General features: G+C 50.8%; 1 protein-coding gene across 1 annotated transcript in view; it reads right to left on the bottom strand.

Annotated features, from left to right (window-relative positions):
• The window catches only part of PEPD (peptidase D), a 108,644-nt gene that overhangs the window by 66,214 nt on the left and 20,784 nt on the right, over positions 1-21,646 (bottom strand). Inside the window, exons 5-7 of the mRNA XM_082708633.1 lie at positions 19,089-19,136; positions 17,350-17,411; positions 7,365-7,409 (exon numbers count right to left, since the gene is read on the bottom strand). Of these exons, the coding sequence (XP_082564759.1) occupies positions 7,365-7,409; positions 17,350-17,411; positions 19,089-19,136 (155 nt within the window). The remainder of the gene's footprint in view (positions 1-7,364; positions 7,410-17,349; positions 17,412-19,088; positions 19,137-21,646) is intronic.

The raw sequence follows: 21,646 nt of genomic DNA on the forward strand, positions 1-21,646 counted from the left end.
ATTTCAGACCCCTAGGCCCTATGCCACACAGCCACACAGGCTGGGCCAAACCCCCACGAGGGATGAGCCAGAACCTGTGCCCGCTACAAGCATGATCCAGGGCCACAAGGGCCGCAGGCAAATCTTTGACTAGGCGGATGGTACAGCAAGTTCCCAGTCACCAGCCCCACCGGCCTCGGCACCGTCCCAGTTCTGCCATGAGCTGCTAGGGGACACGCAGGGCCGGAGGGCTCCTCTCAGCTTTATATCCCTAAGATCTCTCCCCTCCCTGGGCCTCCTCCCCTTCTCAGCAGACAAATAAGCTCATCTCTATCCGCTCCTCTCCGAACTCCCAAGCCTTCCCCTCCATACTCCTGTTACAAGGAAGGGGCGGACCAGGCTCAGCACCCCAGCATACACACCTGGGCTTGGACCCCACGTGGCCCCTATTACTGGGAGCTCCGTGACCACCCACTTACCTCTTCCTCCTCCACCAGGCAAGCTCTACCTCCCACTACTCTGCCACGTTTCTGGAAGGCAAACCATTACCATCTCTGCTTTGCGAGGAGAGCAAGAGCTGCTTTCGCGTTTTATCTCAAACCTCTCGTCCATCTCCTCCCCCGCCACCCCCCAGCCTGCCAGTCCCCCTCTCACCAACATGTGGGAGCAGGACCCCCGGCTGCCAAGTCCAGAGGCATTCTGGGACTGCCAAGAAGCAGCACGGGGAAGCCCTGCCTCATCTGGCCCCGTCTCCCTTTCCTGCCCCTCTTCCCTGCTCCCGAACCCCAGTCACTGGCACAGGCCGCTCCACTGTACGTGCACCTGCATGCCCCCGGGCTCTCCAGCTCAGCGTGACCCCAACTCCTCCAGCTCAGCGTGACCCCAACTCCCCCATCTCACCCACAGCTCCGCCGCACCCGGGCTGCTTCAGACAGACACCTGCACGCCCTCCCAGGCACCTCCCTGTCATCCATCCATCCATCCATCCATCCATCTGTTGCTCCCACATCCAAGTGAGGACCGAGGGCTCCAATTCTACCTCCACAATCTCTCTCAGACCCTCAGTTTCTCTCCATCCGGCCCACACTGCCTCCAGCCTGGACAACGCTCCAGCCTCTTCTTGCCTGCAGGCCTCTGTGCTCACTGGCAGTGGCTGGGAATCTTTAGGAAACGCAAACACGACCGGGCTTTTCCTTGCTTAAAAGCTTTGAGGGCCTCTAAATGTCCTCCAGATGGAGTTAAAACTACTCACGAGCCTTTCCGTGCCTGTCTCCACCACTCCACCACCTACCTCTTCTGCTCACCCCCTTTCACCACCAGCTCCCACCTGGACCACACCTTTCTCAAGGTGGGGGAGGAGCTCCCCAAAACCCCTTCCCTAGGTTTCGAGAGCAATCTCCAGGAATCCTTGGAGAGCTACCACACGCGGGACTCTTACATTTAAGTCTCTTCCTAAAAAGGCTGTGGTCCTGGGGGGCAGTGTTGCTTCACCCTAAGGGCTTGGCCCAAAACGGACACACAGGAACCAGGGTTAGAAATAGTACCTGGTCATTGCACCAAAGCTGGAAAACGCCTTACTTCCAGAAATGAGAGCTCGTGGCTCTTTTCAAAGAAGAAAAAGAGGCTTCCTCCACCCCACCCCAGGGGAGTTTGGCAGACAGCATGAGTGGTCGCTCAGCCAGGCCTGCCCTGCACAGGACAGGGGCACAGCCTGCCCAGGCTCCAGCAGCACAGACTGCCACAGCCACTGCCTCACCCTGAGCCACACGGCTAGGAAGAGGCAGCCCAAGGAGCTGAACCCCAGGAGCCCACGGCACAGGCTCTCCCCATGGCCCCTCCCCGCAGTGGGAGCACCCAGGTCTGCAGAGGGGCCCAGTAAATCATGCCATTGGCTTCTCCTCCAAGGAGACTTGGTGCCCAAACCACACTCTCTTCCCATCAGAGACACCAGCACTTCCAACCAATGATGCTGAGGCCTGCTTTCCTTCCCAATTTGAGTTTCTGGGAGATGACAAACCAGGCCTTTACCTGGTTTACTCAGAACTTATTTTTAAGTCATGTTAAAAAAAAAAAAAAATCAACCCAAACCAGGACAAATTATGCCACAAAGGCAGTTCTCCAACAAAACCGGCCTGGCCCAACTGAATCCAAGCTTTAAAGGCCCTGAGAACAGGCTCACCTGATTATCCACAGGGCCCTTGGGGTCTAAGCCTTGCCCAGGTCCCAGGCGTTCAGCTTGGCCCAGTTCTCTCCAGGACACAAGCACCAGAAACAGTTTTTACGATAACTGTAAAAAATAACAAGACTTCCCAGCATTCTGCAGTTTCTCTATCTTCAGGAAGGATTGATTGCCCTGACTCTGATGCGGCTATTTCTATGACTCCCAGACATGAAAAGATAAAGAAAAAGAGGATTCCACCACAGTCCAGCCTATGCTGTCCCGGGCCCTCCAGAGTGAGGGCCATCTAGAGTCCCACTCAGTCACAGCCTTGTTTGACCCCAGAATGTGTGGGGTTGGGGTAAGAAATACTATCTGTAAGTCTTCTGTCACCAGGACCAGATCAAGGCCGCATCCTCCAAGAGGCACCAGAGGACCCAGGCTCGGGACAGGACAACACAGGTGCAGTTAACAGGTTGGGCTGAGAACAGCTCAGGCTCTTTGACGAGTAAGAGGAGGTGGCTGATATGTGCAGGCAATGCAGGCTGTCGTGCAGAGTCCCCAGGCCGGTGGCCCTGCCCATGAGCAGGACGGGGGAGAAGGCTCCTCCACCATGCCGGGCCCAGAGTCCCCTGCAACAGGCCAGAAATGACAAAAACTGGACTCGGCTGGGATTTATTTCTGCAATCTGTTTTGTTCCCCTTCGATATGCATAGGTCACGAAGCTGCCTCTGGGCATTAAACCCAGGATTAAGACATTAATTAGCTGAGGTTTGAATGCTCCACTGATTAAAATAGTAGCAAGACAGGATGAAGTATATCCAATATCAGTATCTAAGCATCCAAGTGCCACCGTGGTGACCAACATCCATTTGAAGGGAGAGGAGCTCCCTCTCTCCCAGAGATGAATGTGCAGAGGGGCTGGCTGTATGGGAGCCGACGGGCAGGAAGTCAAGGCCACAGGACCCCACGTCCATTCCTTCCACACCCCATGACCTGGTGCCGCAAAGGATAAAATCCCGGCACAACAGGAGGAAGAGAAAGGAGAGAGCTACTTGGAATTATGTATCCTCGGGAGGCTCAATCAGTAAGTCCTCTCAAAGAAATCAGAGCCATGAACCAATGGTGGCTTTGCTCAGCAGTGAGCTAAGTGTGCTTGAGACTTGACATGGGCCAGACGGACACCCGGCGGGGGGGGGGGGCACCTCAGTGTGCTGGCCTGGGGGCCCAGCATGCCTTCCTCTCTGCCTGATGCCCCACAGCCCAACTCCCACCTTCCAGTGCGTGGTCCTTTGAGGCCTCGCTCTGCCCTAGGACCCCCACTGTCCTCTTGGCTTTCTTGTTAACGTAGGATTAAATGCCTATTCCTGAGGAGACAAAAAGCAACCCGACTGGAATACTTTTCACACACACCCCCCCCGAGAATCTAGGTCATCATCTACGTTTCTTTTCTAATTTGGGACGTGTTACCCGGGACGCAGGATGCTGCCGTGTTTCTGCCCCGGAACCAGCCACACCTCACCATCTCCCGGGCACAGAAAAGGCAGGGAAGTAGAAACAGATATGCTACCGCGCTGCCTGGTTAATACACGCACGACACCTTCACTCTGTAATTAACAGCTCTAAAATCGGCGTGTGACTCAATTTAACACCGTCTCACTTAAAACCCCAGAAGGCGCGCGGCGACTAGGGATGTGCTTCTGGGGCGCTTCCCGACGTACTTCCCCGGGATCCGAGGCACAGAACTATGAAGACGGCACAGAAGTATCTGCCTTTATTTCCTAACCTAACTCCAGATCGATTTAATCACCTGCGGAACGGGAGAGAGGAACCACAGCCTAAATTATGGAAGTGAGACGCCCGCTCTCCAGTCTCAACTTTTGACCTCCACATTCAAACTGCGATACCCGGCATGAGGAGAGAAATGATCAGTTATGATCTCCTGTTTCTGGGGAGCAGTATGATTATAGAGGAATTTACAGGAAATCAAAAAGGCACTGCTCAAGCGAATGGGAAACAATAAAGCAGTCACAGAGAGGAAATGAATGACATCCAAAGAAACAACAAGGCAGGAAGCATCCTCTGTGCTGGGAGAGGCTGCTCCTTGCTTCTATCAGACAGGCCCCGGGAGGAATCGCATACCCCCAGCCCAGTGGCTAGCGGGGACGTGGGGTACATGAGTAGGGGACATCGAGGCGGATGAAGCTCAGTTGCACAGCCTCAGGTCCCCACCCCCACTACACCCTGGCCTCACACAGAGCCAAGCCAGGCCCTCTGAACACCCCTGCATGTCCCGTGGTCAAGAGAGGACCAAGAACACAGCTGAAGGTCAGGCAACGCCCCCACTCCCACCCCTCCAGGGCACCCCTCAGATACACAAGAGGCAGTTCAAGATCCTGGGATCACCCGCCTCGGCTCAGCTCAGCTCAGCTCCTGGCTTTTTCTCAGGCAAATCCCTTCCTGTGCCTCAAGCTTCCTCATCTGTAGAATGGGGATAATCGGAGCACCTAGCTTAGAGCATAAACAAAATACCTCTTTGAAGGAGGGGACAAGCTTCAAGTGCTTAGCACAGTGTCTTACACACAAGCAGTCTCAAAGGGTGACAGACAGGGGTGCCTGGGTGGCTCAGACCTTGACCTCAGGTCATGATCTCTGGGTCCTGAGACTGAGCCCCGCATCGGCTCTGCACACAGTGGGAGTCTGAGGGGATTCTCTCTCCCTCTCCCCCTCCCCACACTCACATGCACACCCTCTGTCTCTCTCTCTCTCTCCCTCAAATCAATAAATCTTTTTTTAAAACAAGCAACAGACATTGTATTAAGCTGAGTCAGCACTTGACTTCTGCTTTCATTCAAGCCTTGAGCCATCACCTATCAAGGGACAGCACTTCTGCTTCGCCCGTGAGAAAACCAAGGCTCAGCGCTATAGGCTAAAATGGGTCTCCCTCCAAAACGGAAACGCTGAAGCTGAGCCTCTGATGTGCTGGTACTCAGAGCCTTGGGAGGCGAACAGGTCACACAGGCAGAGCTCTCGTGAATGGGACTGGCAAGACTTATAAAAGAGACCCCAGAGAGCGCCCGCCTCTTCTGTCCTGTGAGGACACTGTGGGAACACGGCCATCTAGGGACCAGCAAGTGGGCTGTCACCGGACACCGAGTCTGCCACCACCTCAGTCTTGGATTTCCCAGATTCTAGAACTATAGAAGCGCATTCCTGTTGTTCAGGAGCCACCCGCCGTGGTAACTGTCATGGTGGCCTGAAGGGTCGAAGACACTTGGTGAAACTTCACAAACTAGGTATTACCTCATCACCACTGGCAGAAAAAGCAGGCTCAGGACACTGAAGTGACTTGCTGAGGGGTACAGGCTGGGGTTAGAGTTTGGATGTGCCTGAGTGGCTGGTTTTTCTGTCACCTCAGGCAACCCCTCTCCATGGGGCCTAGATGGGAGGGGGTAATGAAATCATACAGGACACAGGCACCCAAAGATGTGTCAGTCAATCATAACTTGACATCACAGAAACCCCCCTCTCCCGGAAACGAGCGCCCAGCCTGCCATTCCACCCAGAACCCTTCCTTCTCTTCTTCCAAGAGGGCAGAGGGCACCATGGATCTCACTTGAGAATGACTGCGGTCACTACAGAGGCCAGAACCCATGCTATTAAAACACACCCTTGAGGCAGTAAAGACAATGTGACATTTCTAAAATAGTTCTACTGCCATCAAATGTCAAATTTGTTCTGCTGCCGGCTTTGAAAAAGTTGGGAGGTATTCTTATGAATGTGGAATCCACCTCAGAGCCTTGGAAATGTCGCTAGAATGAAAGCAAAGTTCCAAAGTAACAAACTAATGACTTCCCCCTCAGGAGATGCTGGAGCCTACAACCCAGCACGGTCTCCAAAGCACCCGAACCGTAAGTGGCCAGGAGGGAGTGTCACACGTGGGGCGTAAGCGGGTGTGGGCCCATTCCTGAGTATCCAGGATTTGTACTTCTGTCAGCTGGGAGTTGCAGAGGGCAAACAAGAAGCAAGAAAAGGCGGCTGTGTACCGAAAGGACACAGGCCCCGTCCTCAGAGCGTGTGTGGCTGCCAAGAAAGTTCCCACAGTCAGTACGATGCCTATGACGGCACTCCGATTTCCACCTCTGGCCCAGCCTCGCTCCCATTGGAACCTGCTGCAGACTGCTCTTCCCAGTCATCCCTGTCCTGGTGACATACTATCCAGCTGTTCAGGACAAAAAACTGGAGTTAGCTTCAACTCTAGCCTTCACTCACGTCACAGCCAGCTCCTACCAGGGGCGTTCCCCTTGCCCACCACTCTGTTCTCAACTCGTCACAATACCCTTCCACAACCACCTGGATCCTGCAGCAGCCTCCTAATTAGCAACCCGTTACCTCTCTTGCCCTACAACTGAGTCTCCAGTCTGAGGCCAAAATGATTGCTTGGGTGGGAGGACCACTTCCAAGGCCCACAGAGGTGATGCCCACCCAACCTGAGAAAGTTTACCCTGCTGTGACCCAGCAGAAACCAGGTGGGCTACAGGTATAGACGGGCTGCTAGTATCAGCAAGGAAGGAACGGAGGTAACAGAAGAATACATACAACAGGATGCCAACTTGTCAGGACATAGAAGCAACATGAGAAAACATGTTTACCTTTCTTGTAATAGGATTATGTGTGATGTTTATTTTCACTCTTTTCATTATCTATTCTAACTGACCATATGAGCATGGCTCACTCATGGCAAGAGTTTTTTGTTGTTGTTGTTTTTTGGGTTTTTTGTTTTGTTTTGTTTTTTAAAGATTTTATTTATTTATTTGACAGAGATCACAAGCAGGCAGAGAGGCAGGCAGAGAAGGAGGAAGGGAAGCAGGCTCCCTGCTGAGTAGAGAGCCTGATGCGGGGCTCCATCCCAGGACCCTGCGATCATGACCTGAGCCAAAGGCAGAGGCTTTAACCCACTGAGCCACCCAGGTACCCCGGGCAAGAGTTTTTAAAAGTCTCCTAAATAAAAGATGAGAGAAATTTAACTGACATTCAAGTGACTCAGGCCCTTTTGGAAAATCAGACCAACTCTCTCTCTCTCTCACACACACACACACACACACACACAACCACACAGAAGAGAGCTGTCCTGGGGACCATCTTGTCTGAGGTGGCAGCAGCAGGGTCTCTCAGCCTTCTGAGTGGAGCACAACAAACAGCCAAAGTAGCCACAGGCAATACTCACCACTCCACAATTTCCGGATGAAGAATGGTATTATTGACATTAAACCTGTAGAGGAAAAACAAATCAAGTCTATTAGTTCAATGGTCTATCAATCTTCCTGCAAGAAATACCAAGGCATACCAAGAAAGGGCATGACCCAGAGGGGGCCCCAAGCTTTAACTTCATGACCGTCTGTCCCACAGAAGGCCTGCCGCTCACTTCCTGAAGTAGACTTGCAGCCAGGCCAAATGCTCTAAATGCAGTTAGAGAACAAGCTGCTTGGCTGCAGACCACCCTCCACTCTCGCTAGGTGGACCTAGCAGCCATAGCCGCCTCTGTCAAGTACACCAACATACACACAATAGGAGTCCCAGGAGAAAAGGAGAAAAATAAAGGAGAAGAATTTTGGCCAGTGGTGGGGGTGGGGGGAGAAAGGCCCCAAACTTCACCAATTTAATGAAAAACATGAATCTATACATCCACAAAGCCCAGTAAGCTCCATATAAGATAAATCCCAAGAGACCCACACTCAGACGTATAATCTAACTATCAAAAGACAAAGATAAAATTCTGAAAGTAGTAAGAAGAAAAAAGTGTGTGACATATGAGGAATTCTCAGTAAGATTAATGGCTGATTCCTCATCAGAAACTATAAAGGCCAAAAAGGCACGAAGATGAAAGGGGGAAAAAAAAATGTGTCAACCAGGATTCTATATCCAGCAAAGCTATGATTCAAAAATGAAAGAAAAATTAAAACAGTCCCAGATAGACAAAAGTACAGAATTCATCGCTAGAAGACTTACCCTACCAGAAATGCTAAAGGGAATCTTTCATACTGTAGTGAAAAACACAAGAGTAACTTGAATCCACATAAGAAAAAAAAGGCATCGATAAAAGTAATGACATAGGCAAGTAGAGAGACGGGATAAATGTATTTTTTTGGAACTCCTTTCTCCACCTCTCTGACTTAAAAGACAACCATATAAAGTAATAATCATAAATCTGTGTTGACCAACGGAACAGGTGAAGACACAATCTGTACACGACAACAACACAAGGGAGGGGACAACATGGAGCTCTACAGAAGCAAAGCTGTTGTACGCTACCGAAATGAAGTTGACATTAATGCAAACTAGACTGTCGCAAGTTTAAGAGGTCATTTGTAATCCCCCGGGTAACAACTAAGAAAATAATTAAGACATACAGAAAAGGAGATGAGAAAGGAATGTACTGCAAAAAATCAATTAAGTACAAGAGAAAGTGGTAATGGAGAAGCTGAAGAACAAAAATGACATATGACAATACAGAAACTAATAACAAAATGGCAGAAGGAAGTCATTCCTTATCAGTAATTACTTTAGATGTAAACAGATTTGATTTTCCAATTAAAAGGCAAGGACTGGCAGAAGGAATTAGAAGACATATGATACAAGTAAACACTCTAAAAAGACACACTTCAGAGTCAAAGACACAAACAGGTTGAAAATGAAAGGATGAGAAAAGGTGTATATATGGGGCGCCTGGGTTGCTCAGTGGGTTAAGCCTCTGCTTTCGGCTCAGGTCATGATCTCAGGGTCCTGGGATCGAGCCCCGCATTGGGATCTCTGCTCATCAGGGAGCCTGCTTCCCCTTCTCTCTCTGCCTGCCTCTCTGCCTACCTGTAATCTTTTTCTCTGTCATATAAATAAATAAAATCTTTTAAAAAAAAAAAGATTAGTTGACTATATTTAAAAAAAAAAAAGGTGTATATATGCAAACAGAAACCAAAAGGGAGCTGGAACAGCTCTATTCACATCAGACAAAATAAGGCTTAAGACAAAAAAAATTTACTAAAGATAAGGACGTTTTATACAAATTAAAAGATCAATTCATTAAGAAGTCATAATAATTATGAGCCTATACACACCTAACAACACAGTCCCAAGATCCAGGAATCAGAAACTGACAGAACTGAAGGGAAAATAATTAAACCCACAATATCTGGAGACTTTGGTACTCCGCTTGCAGTAAGGACAGAACAACTAGATGGAAGACTGACAAGGAAACAGGAGACGTGAGCAACACTGTAAACCAACTAGACCTAACACAAATCTCTAGACTACATCACCCTACAGGGGAATACCCATTTTCTCAAGTGCAAATGGAACATTCTCCAGAATAGATCGTACGCTAGGCCATAAAACAACTCCCAACAAACTTAAAAGGACTGAAATCTTATTGAGTGTGTCCTCTAAGCACATTGGATGAGATTAGAAATCAATAACAGAAGAAAGATTCACTCATCTGTGGAAATTACATTTTACAACTCCGTTGGTCGAGCATCAGACTCCTGAGTTCAGCTCAGGTCATGATCTCAAGGTCATGAGATCAAGCCCTACATCAGGTTCTGCCCTGAGCGTGGAGCCTGCCTGGGATTCTCTCTGTATCTCTCTCCCTCTGTCCCACTCCCCCAACACATGTGTGCACTCACTTTCTCTCTCCCTCTCACAAATATAAATCAAAATCTTTTAAAAAGAAACTAGAAGAAAGAAGAAATTAAACCCAAAGCAAGCAGAAAGAATAGAATAATAAAGATTTGAGCAGAAATAAGTGAAATAGAAAATAGAAAAACAGTAGAGAAAAATCAATGAAATAAAAATTGGTTCTATGAAAAGATCAACAAAATTTACACTTTTAGGCTGACCAAGAGACAAAGAGAAGGCTCAAATTATGGACCAGAGATTTTAAAAAAGGAGGGGGGGGACATTATTACTGATTTAACAACATTAAAAGGATTAAAGGATTATAAGATGTCTTTTCTATATGGCAATAACTGGATAACTGAGATGAAGACGACAAATTCCAGGGTGCCGCAGTTAAATGTCTGCCTTCAGCTCAGGTCATGATCCCAGGGTCCTGGGATCGAGCCCCATGTCTGACTCCCTGATCAGCGGGGACTCCACTTCTCCTCCTTCCTCTGCCTCTCCCCCTGCTTGTGCTCTCTTTCTCTCTCTCAATAAATAAATAAATAAATAAATAATAATAATAAATAAGTAAAATCTTTAAAAAAGAAAAAGAAGAAGAGAAATTCCTAAGGACACAAACTACCAAAACTGATACAAGAAAAAAAAAAATCCAAATAGACCCATGACAAGTAAAGAGACTGAATTAGAAATCAAAACCTTCTCACAAAGAAAAGCCCTGGATCCAATGCCTGCATCATGAATACCAAATACTTAAAAACAAATTGACAACAATCCTTTTAAACTCTCACTAAGACTAGAAGAGGAAGGAATACTTTTCGACTCATTCTACAAGTTTGGAATTATCCTGATACCAAAACCAAAATATCACAAGAAAACTACAGGTGAAAATCTCTCATGAACATTGGCACCAAAAAACCTTCAACAAAATACTAACAAACAAAATCCATCAAACAATCTGACCAGGTCAGATTTAACTCAGGAATGTGATTACTTCAACAGACAAAAAGAATCAAATATAATATACCATATTAACAAAATTTAGAACAAAACCACACAGATGTAGAAAAAGGATCTTATAAAATTCAACAACTTTTTGTGATAAAAACACTCAATGAACTAGGAAGACAAGGGTACTTCCTCAACCTGATAAAGGTATGTACAAAAAACACACAACCTACATCAAAGTTCATGGTCAAAGATGAGAATCTTTCCCCTAAGATGAGGAACGAGGCCCTTCCTCTCCACTTCTGTTCAACACTGCCCACAAGAAACATTTATCATAGTCATCATACACTGGAAGGTTCAACAATTTTCAAAGCACTGAGATACAGAAAATTCTTACTGATTACAGCAGAATTAAAGAAATTAGTAACATAAAGAAAACTATAAAATCCCAATTTGTTTAGAAATTAACCAATAGATTTCTAAAGACTCGCTGTTCAAAAAAAAAAAAAAAAGAAAGAAAGAAAGAAAAGAAAAGTGTGAAATGTCACAATGCCCAGAGGAAAACTGATAGCTCTAAATGCATTTGGTGGAAAACAACATTGAAAATAATGATCTATGTGGCACCTGGGTGGCTCAGATAGTTAAGCCTCTGCTTTCAGCTTAGGTCATGATTTCAGGGTCCTAGAATCGAGCCCCATGTTGGGCTTTCCGTTCATCAGGGAGTCTGCTTCTCCCTCTCCTTCTGCCTCTCCTGCTTGTGCTCTATCTCTCGCAAATGAACAAATAAAATCTTAAAAAAAAAAAAAAAAGAAAGAAAGAAAGGAAAGAAGGAAGGAAAGAAAACAATGATCTAAGCTCCTATCGCCAAGCATGACCCTTTCTTTTCTCTCAAGAAGCTAGAGAAAAGGGGCACCTGGGTGGCTCAGTGGGCTAAAGCCTCTGCTTTCAGCCCAGGTCATGATCCCACGGTCCTGGGATTGAACCCTACATCACGCTCTCTGCTTAGTGGGAAGCCTGCTTCCTACTCTCTTTCTGCCTGCCTCTCTGCCTACTTGTGATCTCTGTCAAATAAATAAATTAAATCTTTGGGGAAAAAAAAAAAGAAAAAGAAAAAGCTAGAGAGAAAACAAACCTAAAGAAATTAAAGGGAAATTAAAAAGCACAGAAATCAATGAAATAAAAGGCAAGCGTAAAGAAACATCTATAAAGCCAAAAGTAGACATAATGGAAAGGGGACCCCAAGAGACAAAAAGGTCAGGTCGGGGTACATCATGTGTGACCCAGAGCTCACGCTGGCAGTGAGAGAGCTGAGGAAGCCTGGCACACAGCCCAGCACAAAATGCAGGCCTCGGCAGAGAAGCTGGGGCAAGCCTTCGACCCCCTTCAACCCCCTAACCCTGTTCCATCTCCAGTCAGGATATCATACATAGGGCACGCTAGCTCATGACCAAGCAGGAATTCTCCTTGGCCCCCGTTAATGATGCTTGAAAATACCTATCTAATGCCATGGTTATGCAGCTGACACCCCCGCTGCTGGCTGAGCCCACTGAAGAAGGAAGGACAGAGGAGAGAAGTGGGAAGGGGGCATTAGCAGGCTGGGAGGATTCCAGATCTCCAAAGCTTTGGGGACTCCTCAGTACACAAATAAGACCAACTCAAAGTCACCTGAAATGTTGTACAATCAAAGCCCTACTTGTGAAATATCAAAGAGACCACAGGCAGCCAACATGGTTCAGAGTCAAGAACAGAGCAGCAGATGACATAAATCAAGATGACAACACAGACTCTGCCTCCCATTTCCCCAAATGTCACTTTGACGTTAGGAAAAGCAATGGCCTGTCTACTCAGCAGGCAAACACAGCAGTAAAATTTCACTTTACAAAATGTACGTACACATACCAACATGCTCCTCCGGACACATGAGCAGCAAAGTGACCCAGCACACAAACACAGCTGCAAACACAACAGATATGATGAACACGCACCCAGGCAGGCACGTACTTCAGAAGAGGCACAGGCAGGCGCACACACAGACACACACACACACACACACACACACACACACACACCCAGACAGGCATACGTTTAGACTAGTACACAAAGATCCCCCCTAACTATACACACATGCAGAAACACACAGACTCATGCAAAAGGGTACTCAGATACAAAAATAGAGAAATATTCAAGACACACACAGGAGAGTCCAAAAGGCGTTCCCCACAGTGTTGACAGGGTCTAACTTGGTGTGATGAAATTCGGATATTCCTTGCTTTTGCCTGTTACCTAGTCAGCATTTTCTCTAACGAGTATGTATTCATTTGGGTAAAAACAACAACAAACCCACGGATGCCTGTGAGGGTCGGTTCAGCCTGAGGGACGGGTGACCATGGGTGAGTGGGATGGGCCCAAACGCCCCTGCCCCTGGCCTTCCCCCTGCAGTTTCTAACCCCAGAAAGAAGATGAGGCCCTCTGGAGAACATGCCCCACAAGGCTGCCCCACTGCCCTCGCCGGCTGGGGGCTGGGCTGGGTTCCTGTGTCCTCCTGGGGACCCATGGGTCGTAATGAGAAGCTCAAGTTAACCAACACTACCTGGATACGCAAGTTAACAGAAACCACAAAGCCAAGTCCCCACCCACCGACCCAACACACACAGACCGGAATTCTGTTGTGATCATCAGGTTCTAACAAAGTCCCTCTCTTTCCTGGGTTTAAAAATTCCCATCTTTGGATATTTATATCCCTACATCAGCAACCCTCAAATTCAGCAATTTCATATTTAACTGCTTATTTAAATAGAATTAATTTGTAACCAATTGTCTTCAAATATGCAAGGCAATTTAAGTAAATGCCACAAGATAAGAAATATGCTTATCCTGAATAACCAGCTGATGTAAAATATTGACCATATTTCTCTCTTAGACAACGACGCTAAACTGAGCCCTCAGCAGCTCACTGCCCTGGCCCAGGGCTCCCAAGGAGTCTTCGGGCTTCAGAGGGAACTGTCTCCTGCACCCCTGGGGACCCCCTGGCCCTGCAGATTGTCTTCTCCTCCACGGTCAGCCTCTCTCTCTCTCAGGACAACCTGCTCCAAAGTCTACCTCCTCAGATGCTAGCAAAGATTTATCATGTCTGCCTTTGCTCCCAGGCTACAGGAACCCACTGCTCCAGGCAGCCATGGGAGGCAGCCCACAGAGAAAGGCCCCATGCCCTCCTTACCACACCCCTACCCTCTTCACCTCAGCTCCGGCTAGCCCCAGCCACAGAGCAGCCCTGGCCACAGAGCAGCCCTGGCCATGCCCTCAGCAGGACCTGGAAGGAACACCTGACCCCAATCTCCAGCTAGAGCCCATGGGGTGTCTGATCCTTCCACGCCTCCTGTGGGAGCTCTCCCTGCTCCAGTGTAACCACACATGGAACTGTGGCCTGGGCCAGAACCCAAACTCAGCATGAAGCCCAGCTGACTATCCCCGCCTGATTCTGTCACCCCAGGGAGAACAAAGACACCCTTCCTGGTGACCCCAGGGGCTGCGCGTCATAGGGAAATCCCAGTGCATGTCAACCACCCCCACCCCACTCCTCTCCGCTGGTTCCGTCTGCTCCCGGTTCTCCAGCATCCTCACCAGTGGGAGCCTGGGCACACTCCCTGCTATGGGCATCAACTGGCCTGTCCCTGATCTGAGGAGCCTGAGAGAGTTCTGAGATCTCCCAGGACCAAAACCACAGCCCCACCAAGGTCACAGACCCAGAGGCAGCTAACACTGAGAAGCCAACTTGGAGAGAGGGTGACAGGCGACTGCACAACCGGACAAGCACCCAGGAGGTCTGGACTGGGTGGACAGGTGAGGCCACTGTTCTACGAGAAGCTCCCTTCTCCCCCAGGACCAAGGGACAAAGGTCGCCTGGGATGGCCCAACAGCATAAACCTAGAGACCAAACTTCTGCCACAGCAGGTCAGTCAAAAATCCAAGACATGACGTATTTCAGAGATGTTCAGAAGGGTCAAAACCCAAATTTCCAGGAATAAGACGCTTTACTAGGGCAGTAAGAAGCAACCGGTGATAGACACCGACGGAAAGTAGGACAATAGCAAGCCTCATCTTGCTTAGGAAACAGGCTATTATTACCCACAGCAAACAGCTGGAGACGCGGTAGGCAGGCAGACGTGGCTGAGCAGACGCAGTCCTCAAGGACAATGGCAGAAGCCATGAGGGAACCGAGTCGAGGTGCTGGCAGCCAGGTGAGTGGGAGGTGGGGGACTGAGCAGCACCCAAGAGCCCGCGAGTACAGACAGGACCTTCCAGCAGGCAGCTGGAGACAGAGACCGGGGTCCGAAGGCGTATCTGTGGCATGCAGGATAGAGCACCCACCACAGGTTCCTACCCCACAGGGAACGCGAGAGCCGAGCTACTCGAAGTGGGCCCCAGAGGGAAGGGAGGGAGGACCACAGGCAGGCCAGGTACTCTGAAGCAGGGACACATGGAATGGCTCTCACCAGCAGCGTGTCAGCCACGCTGGGGACCAAGCCCCCAGCACGGGCCTGCGGGGGCAGGCTCTCGGCCCAGTGGGGAGGGGCCGGGGAATACCCCAGGGTCAGCCCCATCCGGAGTGAACTACAGATCAGAGAGGGACCAGCCAGGGCCTGGGGAGCACAAGCAAGGTTAAGGCAGAGCCTGGCTTTCCAAAACAGCTTCCAAATGCTGGGTGGGGTGGGGGCTGGGCAGCACACAGGCTCCTCCAGGCTCTTGGTGGAAGCTGAGGGGTCCCACGGAGCAACAGGGGCCAGAGACTGAGGTCTGCATACATTCATGGCAGGACTCCTTCTAGGGAAGAGGCCTCAGCTTCCATGGCCCACTGACTGTGACATCCCTGGAATCTTCCCACACCTCCTCTCTGGGAAAACCTGGGGAACAGCCAGCAGTGCTCTGCTCTCGGGGGTCACATCCAGAGCTCCCTCCCATACGTGCCACACCACCTGCCAGACTTGTTCCTGGGGTGCTGGGGAAGCAGTCTTGGCACCAGAAGCCTCTGGAGGGGGCAGGTGAAGAACCTGCAACTCACTGACACCAGGAATCTTCTGATCAGTGATCCCGAAGCCCACCCGGCCCACCACACAGATGCAGAGACCAAGGTTCAGGGAGCAACGGGGCTGCATGGGGATGTGCTTATGAATGAGTGAACACCTGTTTCCTGAGCACCAGCTCCATGCCAGGCTCTGGGGGAGGGCAGGATTCCATTCCCCCCCCCCCCGCCATGGCAAGCACCAGCAACACCATTACGCATGGTGGGGGGCTGAGGCTCAGAGGGCAAGCTCTGTTAAGGTCCAAGCACTGGTCCGCGAGGTGACCATGAGGGCTCCCTCCTCCCATTCACGACCCTCCCCACGAGGCAGAGACCTAGGGAGGCTGGTGGGGCCAGCCAATGGGAACAGAGATGTTGGTGCTGGTTGAGGCAGGCCACGCTGGGGGACCAGGGGAGGCTGGGCCCAGGCCTTTTGCTCTGCTCTGGGGATGGGTGGGGTTGGGGGGCTGTTGGCGGAGGAGGGGGGTGGGCAGGAGATGCTTGGAATGGCAGCTCCAAGGCCAACATTTCAAGGAGCGAGCACGTGGCTACTCTGGGGAAATTCCCAAGAGGATGCAGGGATTTGAGCAACGATAAGCAAACAGGACACTCGCCCCCAACCCATCACTCTTATCATTGGGGGAGTGATACATATTTATGAGCTCATAATCCTTCCTAATCACCCCTACATCACACAGACGCACCAACTCCCCATGGCTCGGGCTCATACATAATTATAAGGCACTTCCTTTGTCACCGCCTCAGTCCACCAAAGGACGACAGGACGACAGGACGACAGGACGCAGTGGCGCAGATTGAGTGTGGTGGGGGAGGAGCTGGGGATGGAGGCCCAGAATCAAGGCTGGGGGGCAGTCCACACTCAGCAGCCTGCGGGAACAGGCGCCTCCCCGCCCCCCCCAAGGGCTCCTCTGCCACTGCCTGGGGCTCCACAGACACCCCAGGGCCAGTCCCCAGCTGGCCTAGGGACACAGCCCAGCTGGCAGGAAGCACTCTCCAAGGGCCTTGGTGTAAGGGAGACAAGGAGGGCAAGGTGCCCTACTTCCGCCCCACATCTGCCTTCCTGCCTGGAGAGGCCCAGGCCGGGGAACGGGGTTTGGAGGACCAGCCTGGAGCTAAACGAGGGAGCGAGGGCAATTAAGGGGGTCCCTAGCTGAGACTGGGGCAACAGACGACTCAGGCTGGGAGAAGTCAGTGCCAGGACTGAGGGGAGGGGCTGAGAAGAGCAAAGACCACAGAGCTGAGAGGAGGCCTCCCGAGGGAGAGCAGGCCCCCTCGCCCCGCACACGCTCCCCAAGCCCCGGCCAGTCGGCACTCGCACTGCGGAGCTCAACAGAGAAGCAGAAGTTGAAGCGATATTAGGCAAATCATTTTTCTAAACATTTCCTCAAAATACATGATCCAACCCCTTTAGCATCCTCCTGTTTAGCTTGTGTTTAGCTTGCAGACAGGGTAAGGCCTCCCAGTGAAGAGGTGAGCGGGGGAGGAGGGAGACCATTCCAGGGGCCCCGGGACTCACTTGCTGATGCCCTCGAAGGAGGCCTCCCGGCACACACTGCCGCTGTCCGTGTTGACGCCACGCTGCAGAGACACGGAGAGCAGGAAAGGCAGACTCAGCACATGGGGCCACCCCACAAGGTCCCCACCACCTGCAGGGGAGGGCCTGCCCCCCACCATCCAGCCTCAGGAGCCCCCACTCCAGCCCAGCAAACTCATCCCTTCCTGCCATTCAGGTAACCCCCAGCCAAGCCTGCCTTCCCACCCCTGCACAAAGGCAAGCTGTCCATTCTCTGCCGCAGCTTGAACATGAAGGAAAGGAAAGGGACCCACAAACAGCATCCCAGGGGAATGAAAGCCTCCTGCGTCAGACCCCTTTGCTGAAACCGGCTCAGACTGTGCAGGCACAGATGGGGCTATGAGACTGCTCTCCCCGCCACCCCATCTGCTCTCCCAGGCTGGCCCCATCTCCCTCAATGCACACGAGTGTGCACACACTCCCCACTAACAGGACCCAAAAATCTCGGTCAAACCCAGCCCTCCCGGAGACGTAGGAAGGACCCAACTCTGACGTGATGGGCACTTCTCAGTGACACCACGGAGCTGTGGTACCTCCCTGTCCTTTCCCTGACTGGGAGGGGACCCCCAGTGGAACTCAGGAGAGGAGACAAAAGAGGACTCAGAGAAAAGCATGTCATCCCCGGCGAGGCAAGGCATTCTAAACTGCCCTTCCTCCTCAAGAACAACAGGCCAACACTGAATAATGCCCCCTAAAGAAAACACACCGGGCCATCTCCGACCACAATCATCTCACGTAATCTTCCTGCTCGGCCATCAAAACAGCAGAGCGGAAAAGAGACACCGTGTGAAGTGCTTTAAAAAAATTAATTAATTAAAAAATAAATAAATAAAAGAACCAAGAAGAACTATTTCTGAAAAAGAATCGATGAACGAGGGAGGGAAGGGTCACTCTGGGAGGGAAGAACGGTTGTACACGTTCCATATTTGAAACTCCCCAAGGTCAAGAAAGTGCAAGAAAGAAGGCTTCTTCTCTGAGCCATTTCATAGCCTGAGGACCCCCACAGCCCTATGTAAGTCACCAAGGGCCCCCCGTGGACCCCAACCCAACCCCAGGCCTTGGTCTAAATTCTAAATCTGATGCCCGACAATAACCTCGCGAACGCACACCACGGTGTGTCTTTTAAAATCCTACTAACAGGGGCACCTGGGTGGCTCAGTGGGTTAAAGCCTCTGCCTTCAGCTCAGGTCATGATCCCAAGGTCCTGGGATTGAGCCCCACATCCCCGCATCAGGCTCTCTGTTTAGCAGGCAGCCTGCTTCCTTTCTCTCTCTCTCTCTTCTCTCTTTCTCTGCCTGCCTCTTTGCCTACTTGTCATCTCTGTCAAATAAATAAATAAAATCTTAAAAAAAAAAAAATTCTATTAACAATGGAGAAGACAGGCGGTGGAAGCATACTGACATCCTTATCCACAAACTCCACAACTCAGCCTGACACAAATACACCCTCCAGCTGCGTCTTAACCCTCTGTAGTAGGCAAGGTGTCTTCTGGCAGGACCTGGCCCATCCCAGGGACACTGGAGGATGGAGGACGTGGTCCCGGTTGTATTCAGCCATCCTGAATGATGTGTCACCACCTGTTACTGATGACCATTCCTCCTGTTTCCCAATCCTCTACAGGGGCAGGCAGCTCCCTAAAACCCTTTCCCATGGTGTCCGGTCCCTGGACACTGAACACTTACCAAAGTGAGCAGGACAGAGGGGTTCTGTGACGTCAGGACGCTGGCAATCTGAAAGGTCAGAAAGAAAATTCCACTTTAGAACAACCGCAAAGACATCTGATAGAGGTGACAACGCCACCATGGCTTAATGATGGCAGCTCATGTTTACGGAGCTGGTTGTAAAAACAGGCAGTGATATTATTGCAGATGAGAAGACGGAGGCTTGCAGATGCCGGAGGACTTCTGAACGCCACATGCCTTTCAAGTGGCAGGCAGGGAGAGACACCTATATCAGGCACAGCTTCCCACATGCCTCTGGGCCCCACACACATCCCAGGCTTCATACCACTGGGCCTGCCCAACTGACTCCCACCCCTGCCGGGAGGCCAGCACCTCTGTCCATCTGCTCCCTCCTTTTTTTTTTTTTTTTTTTCATCTGCTCCCTCCTGAAAGACCTGTTCCTACTACATCCCAGGCACCGATCCCAACAGCCTTCTGTCCCCAGGGCAGACACCTTCCTCCCTGCACCCCCATGCAACTCCTAGACTGCATGGAGGAAGCTTCCCCTGATCCCACCCTCTGTCCCCAATCCCGCATCCCCACTCTCCAACCCTGCTCCACCTTGACCCACTCAGGCCTCGCATCCCTGCATTCTGGCTGCTTCCTATCCCAGCCCCATGAATGAGTGTGCCATGCAACCTCGTCTCTCCGTGCCTCTGCTCGGGCTCTGACCCCTGCCTGGAATGCCTCCTCCCTGCTCATCAACCAGTGAGGCCCTTTGTTTCCCAGACAGGTTCTTCACTCCCTCATCTCCTGCCCTATTCCCTTGGCAAAGTGCCAACCATGCTGCTTTAGCTGTGACATTTGTACCCAACAGCGCCAAGCACCCTGGTGGGAGCACTTTCTTCCTCTCCAGGCCCCCCACGCCGCAGTCTGCCCTACAGCTTGGTTACCGAGGCCCCTACTGTAGCTGAGCCCCCCGTTCCCACCCAAAACTCATTTGAGCCCTGACACAGGCGAGCGTGAGAAGGATTTGTTGTTTGTTGTTTTAACAGCTTTCCTGAGCTATCACTGACATGCTCTACAATGCACATATTGAAAGTGCACATTTTGATAAGTTTTGACATATGTATATACATGTTTTTTAATACTGAGAGGCTCCCAGAGAAAACCCGGAATATACTGAAAACTGAAAGATGGTAAAATACACCTACAATCTCCTCCCCAGAGACTTTTTATCTCTGCACATGAAAACAGAGATCTGTAATGACATCTGGATCCTATGAAGTTACACACTTCACTTGCTCCCTGAGATGAAGTATTCTCTAACCGCGTGATTTTTACCAGTCACTACCGGCCGGGGAGGGGAAATGCCCAGCGAGCCGCCGATCATGGCCGTGGTCACTCCAGGCATCATCTCATCTAACCACCCAGGAAACTGGGGTTACTCAGGTCCAGATTTCACAAATGAGAAAACAGGTTTGATCATTTGCCCAGGTTCACAGTTACAAATGAGCAGAAGCCAGAGCTGAATGTATGGCTGTATGGCTCTCTTCCTGGACACGGCACAGTTCATTCATTCATGCCTCTGCTGGACACTTTAATAATTTCCAACAATTAACTAGCAAAAGTGATGCCTCGATGAACACTCTTCTGGACAAGTCTATTTCCTTAACACAAATCCCTTTAAAAATGTATTTCCTTTAAAAAAAAAAAAAAAAAAAGGAGACTCAGTGACACCTCTGGGTGGAAAGCCATATGCTTCCTTGAGGTTTTTGATGCTGGCGGCCAGACAATTCTCCAGAGATGCACCAACTGCCCTCCCCCAATGGCGCACAAGGCCCCGCCTCCCCGGACCCTCCTCTCTGACTCTGGAACTGCAGACCCCCAACCCCACCCCCGACCCCTGTGCTGCACACATCAACAGCTCAGCTGAATCCCTGCCACTTCTGAAGGCCCTCCTAGAGGAGGGGGGTACTCATTAGAAGGAATAAGAGCCCTGCGTGTCGGGCCTCTGGGTGTGTTGTCACGTCGACATGAAGGGTCTCCATTCATGGGCACAGAACAGCTCTGTCAACGATGGCAGTGAGTAGGCAGCCAGGGACACAGAGAAGGGCCAGATCCCAAACGTGTGGTCTGATGGTCTTTCTCCCAGCGCTGGCTGGGGACACGCTAGTTAGGAATGACGGAGAAAGCAGGCCGCCGGATGCACGGCCGGCCAGAGAGCTGACACAGCGAGCAGGCTGGGCATCGGCAGGCTCCGGCAGCGCGGCATCTGATGGACCACAACTGCCTGCGTGGGCCCTGGTTACCTCTGTGGTTGAAACACCTCTCCCCATCCGGCAGCTCGTTCTGACCTCCTGCATGGAGACCCACTAGCACTATGCTCTCAGCAGCCTCAGAGAAAAAGGAGACGGGGCTGTGCCTGTGCATCAGCCACTCAAAATGCAGCTCTAGCACACAGGACAGCCAAGCTCTGTCAACCCTGGGCCAAGTGTCCTCAGAGCGGTGGCCACTGGGGACCCATCAGCTCTCACAGACCAGTGCTGTTTAATGTCCTGGATGTGCTGCGTCCCGCG

This window comes from Mustela nivalis (genome assembly GCF_964662115.1).
Source record: "Mustela nivalis genome assembly, chromosome: 18".
NCBI lineage: Eukaryota > Metazoa > Chordata > Mammalia > Carnivora > Mustelidae > Mustela > Mustela nivalis.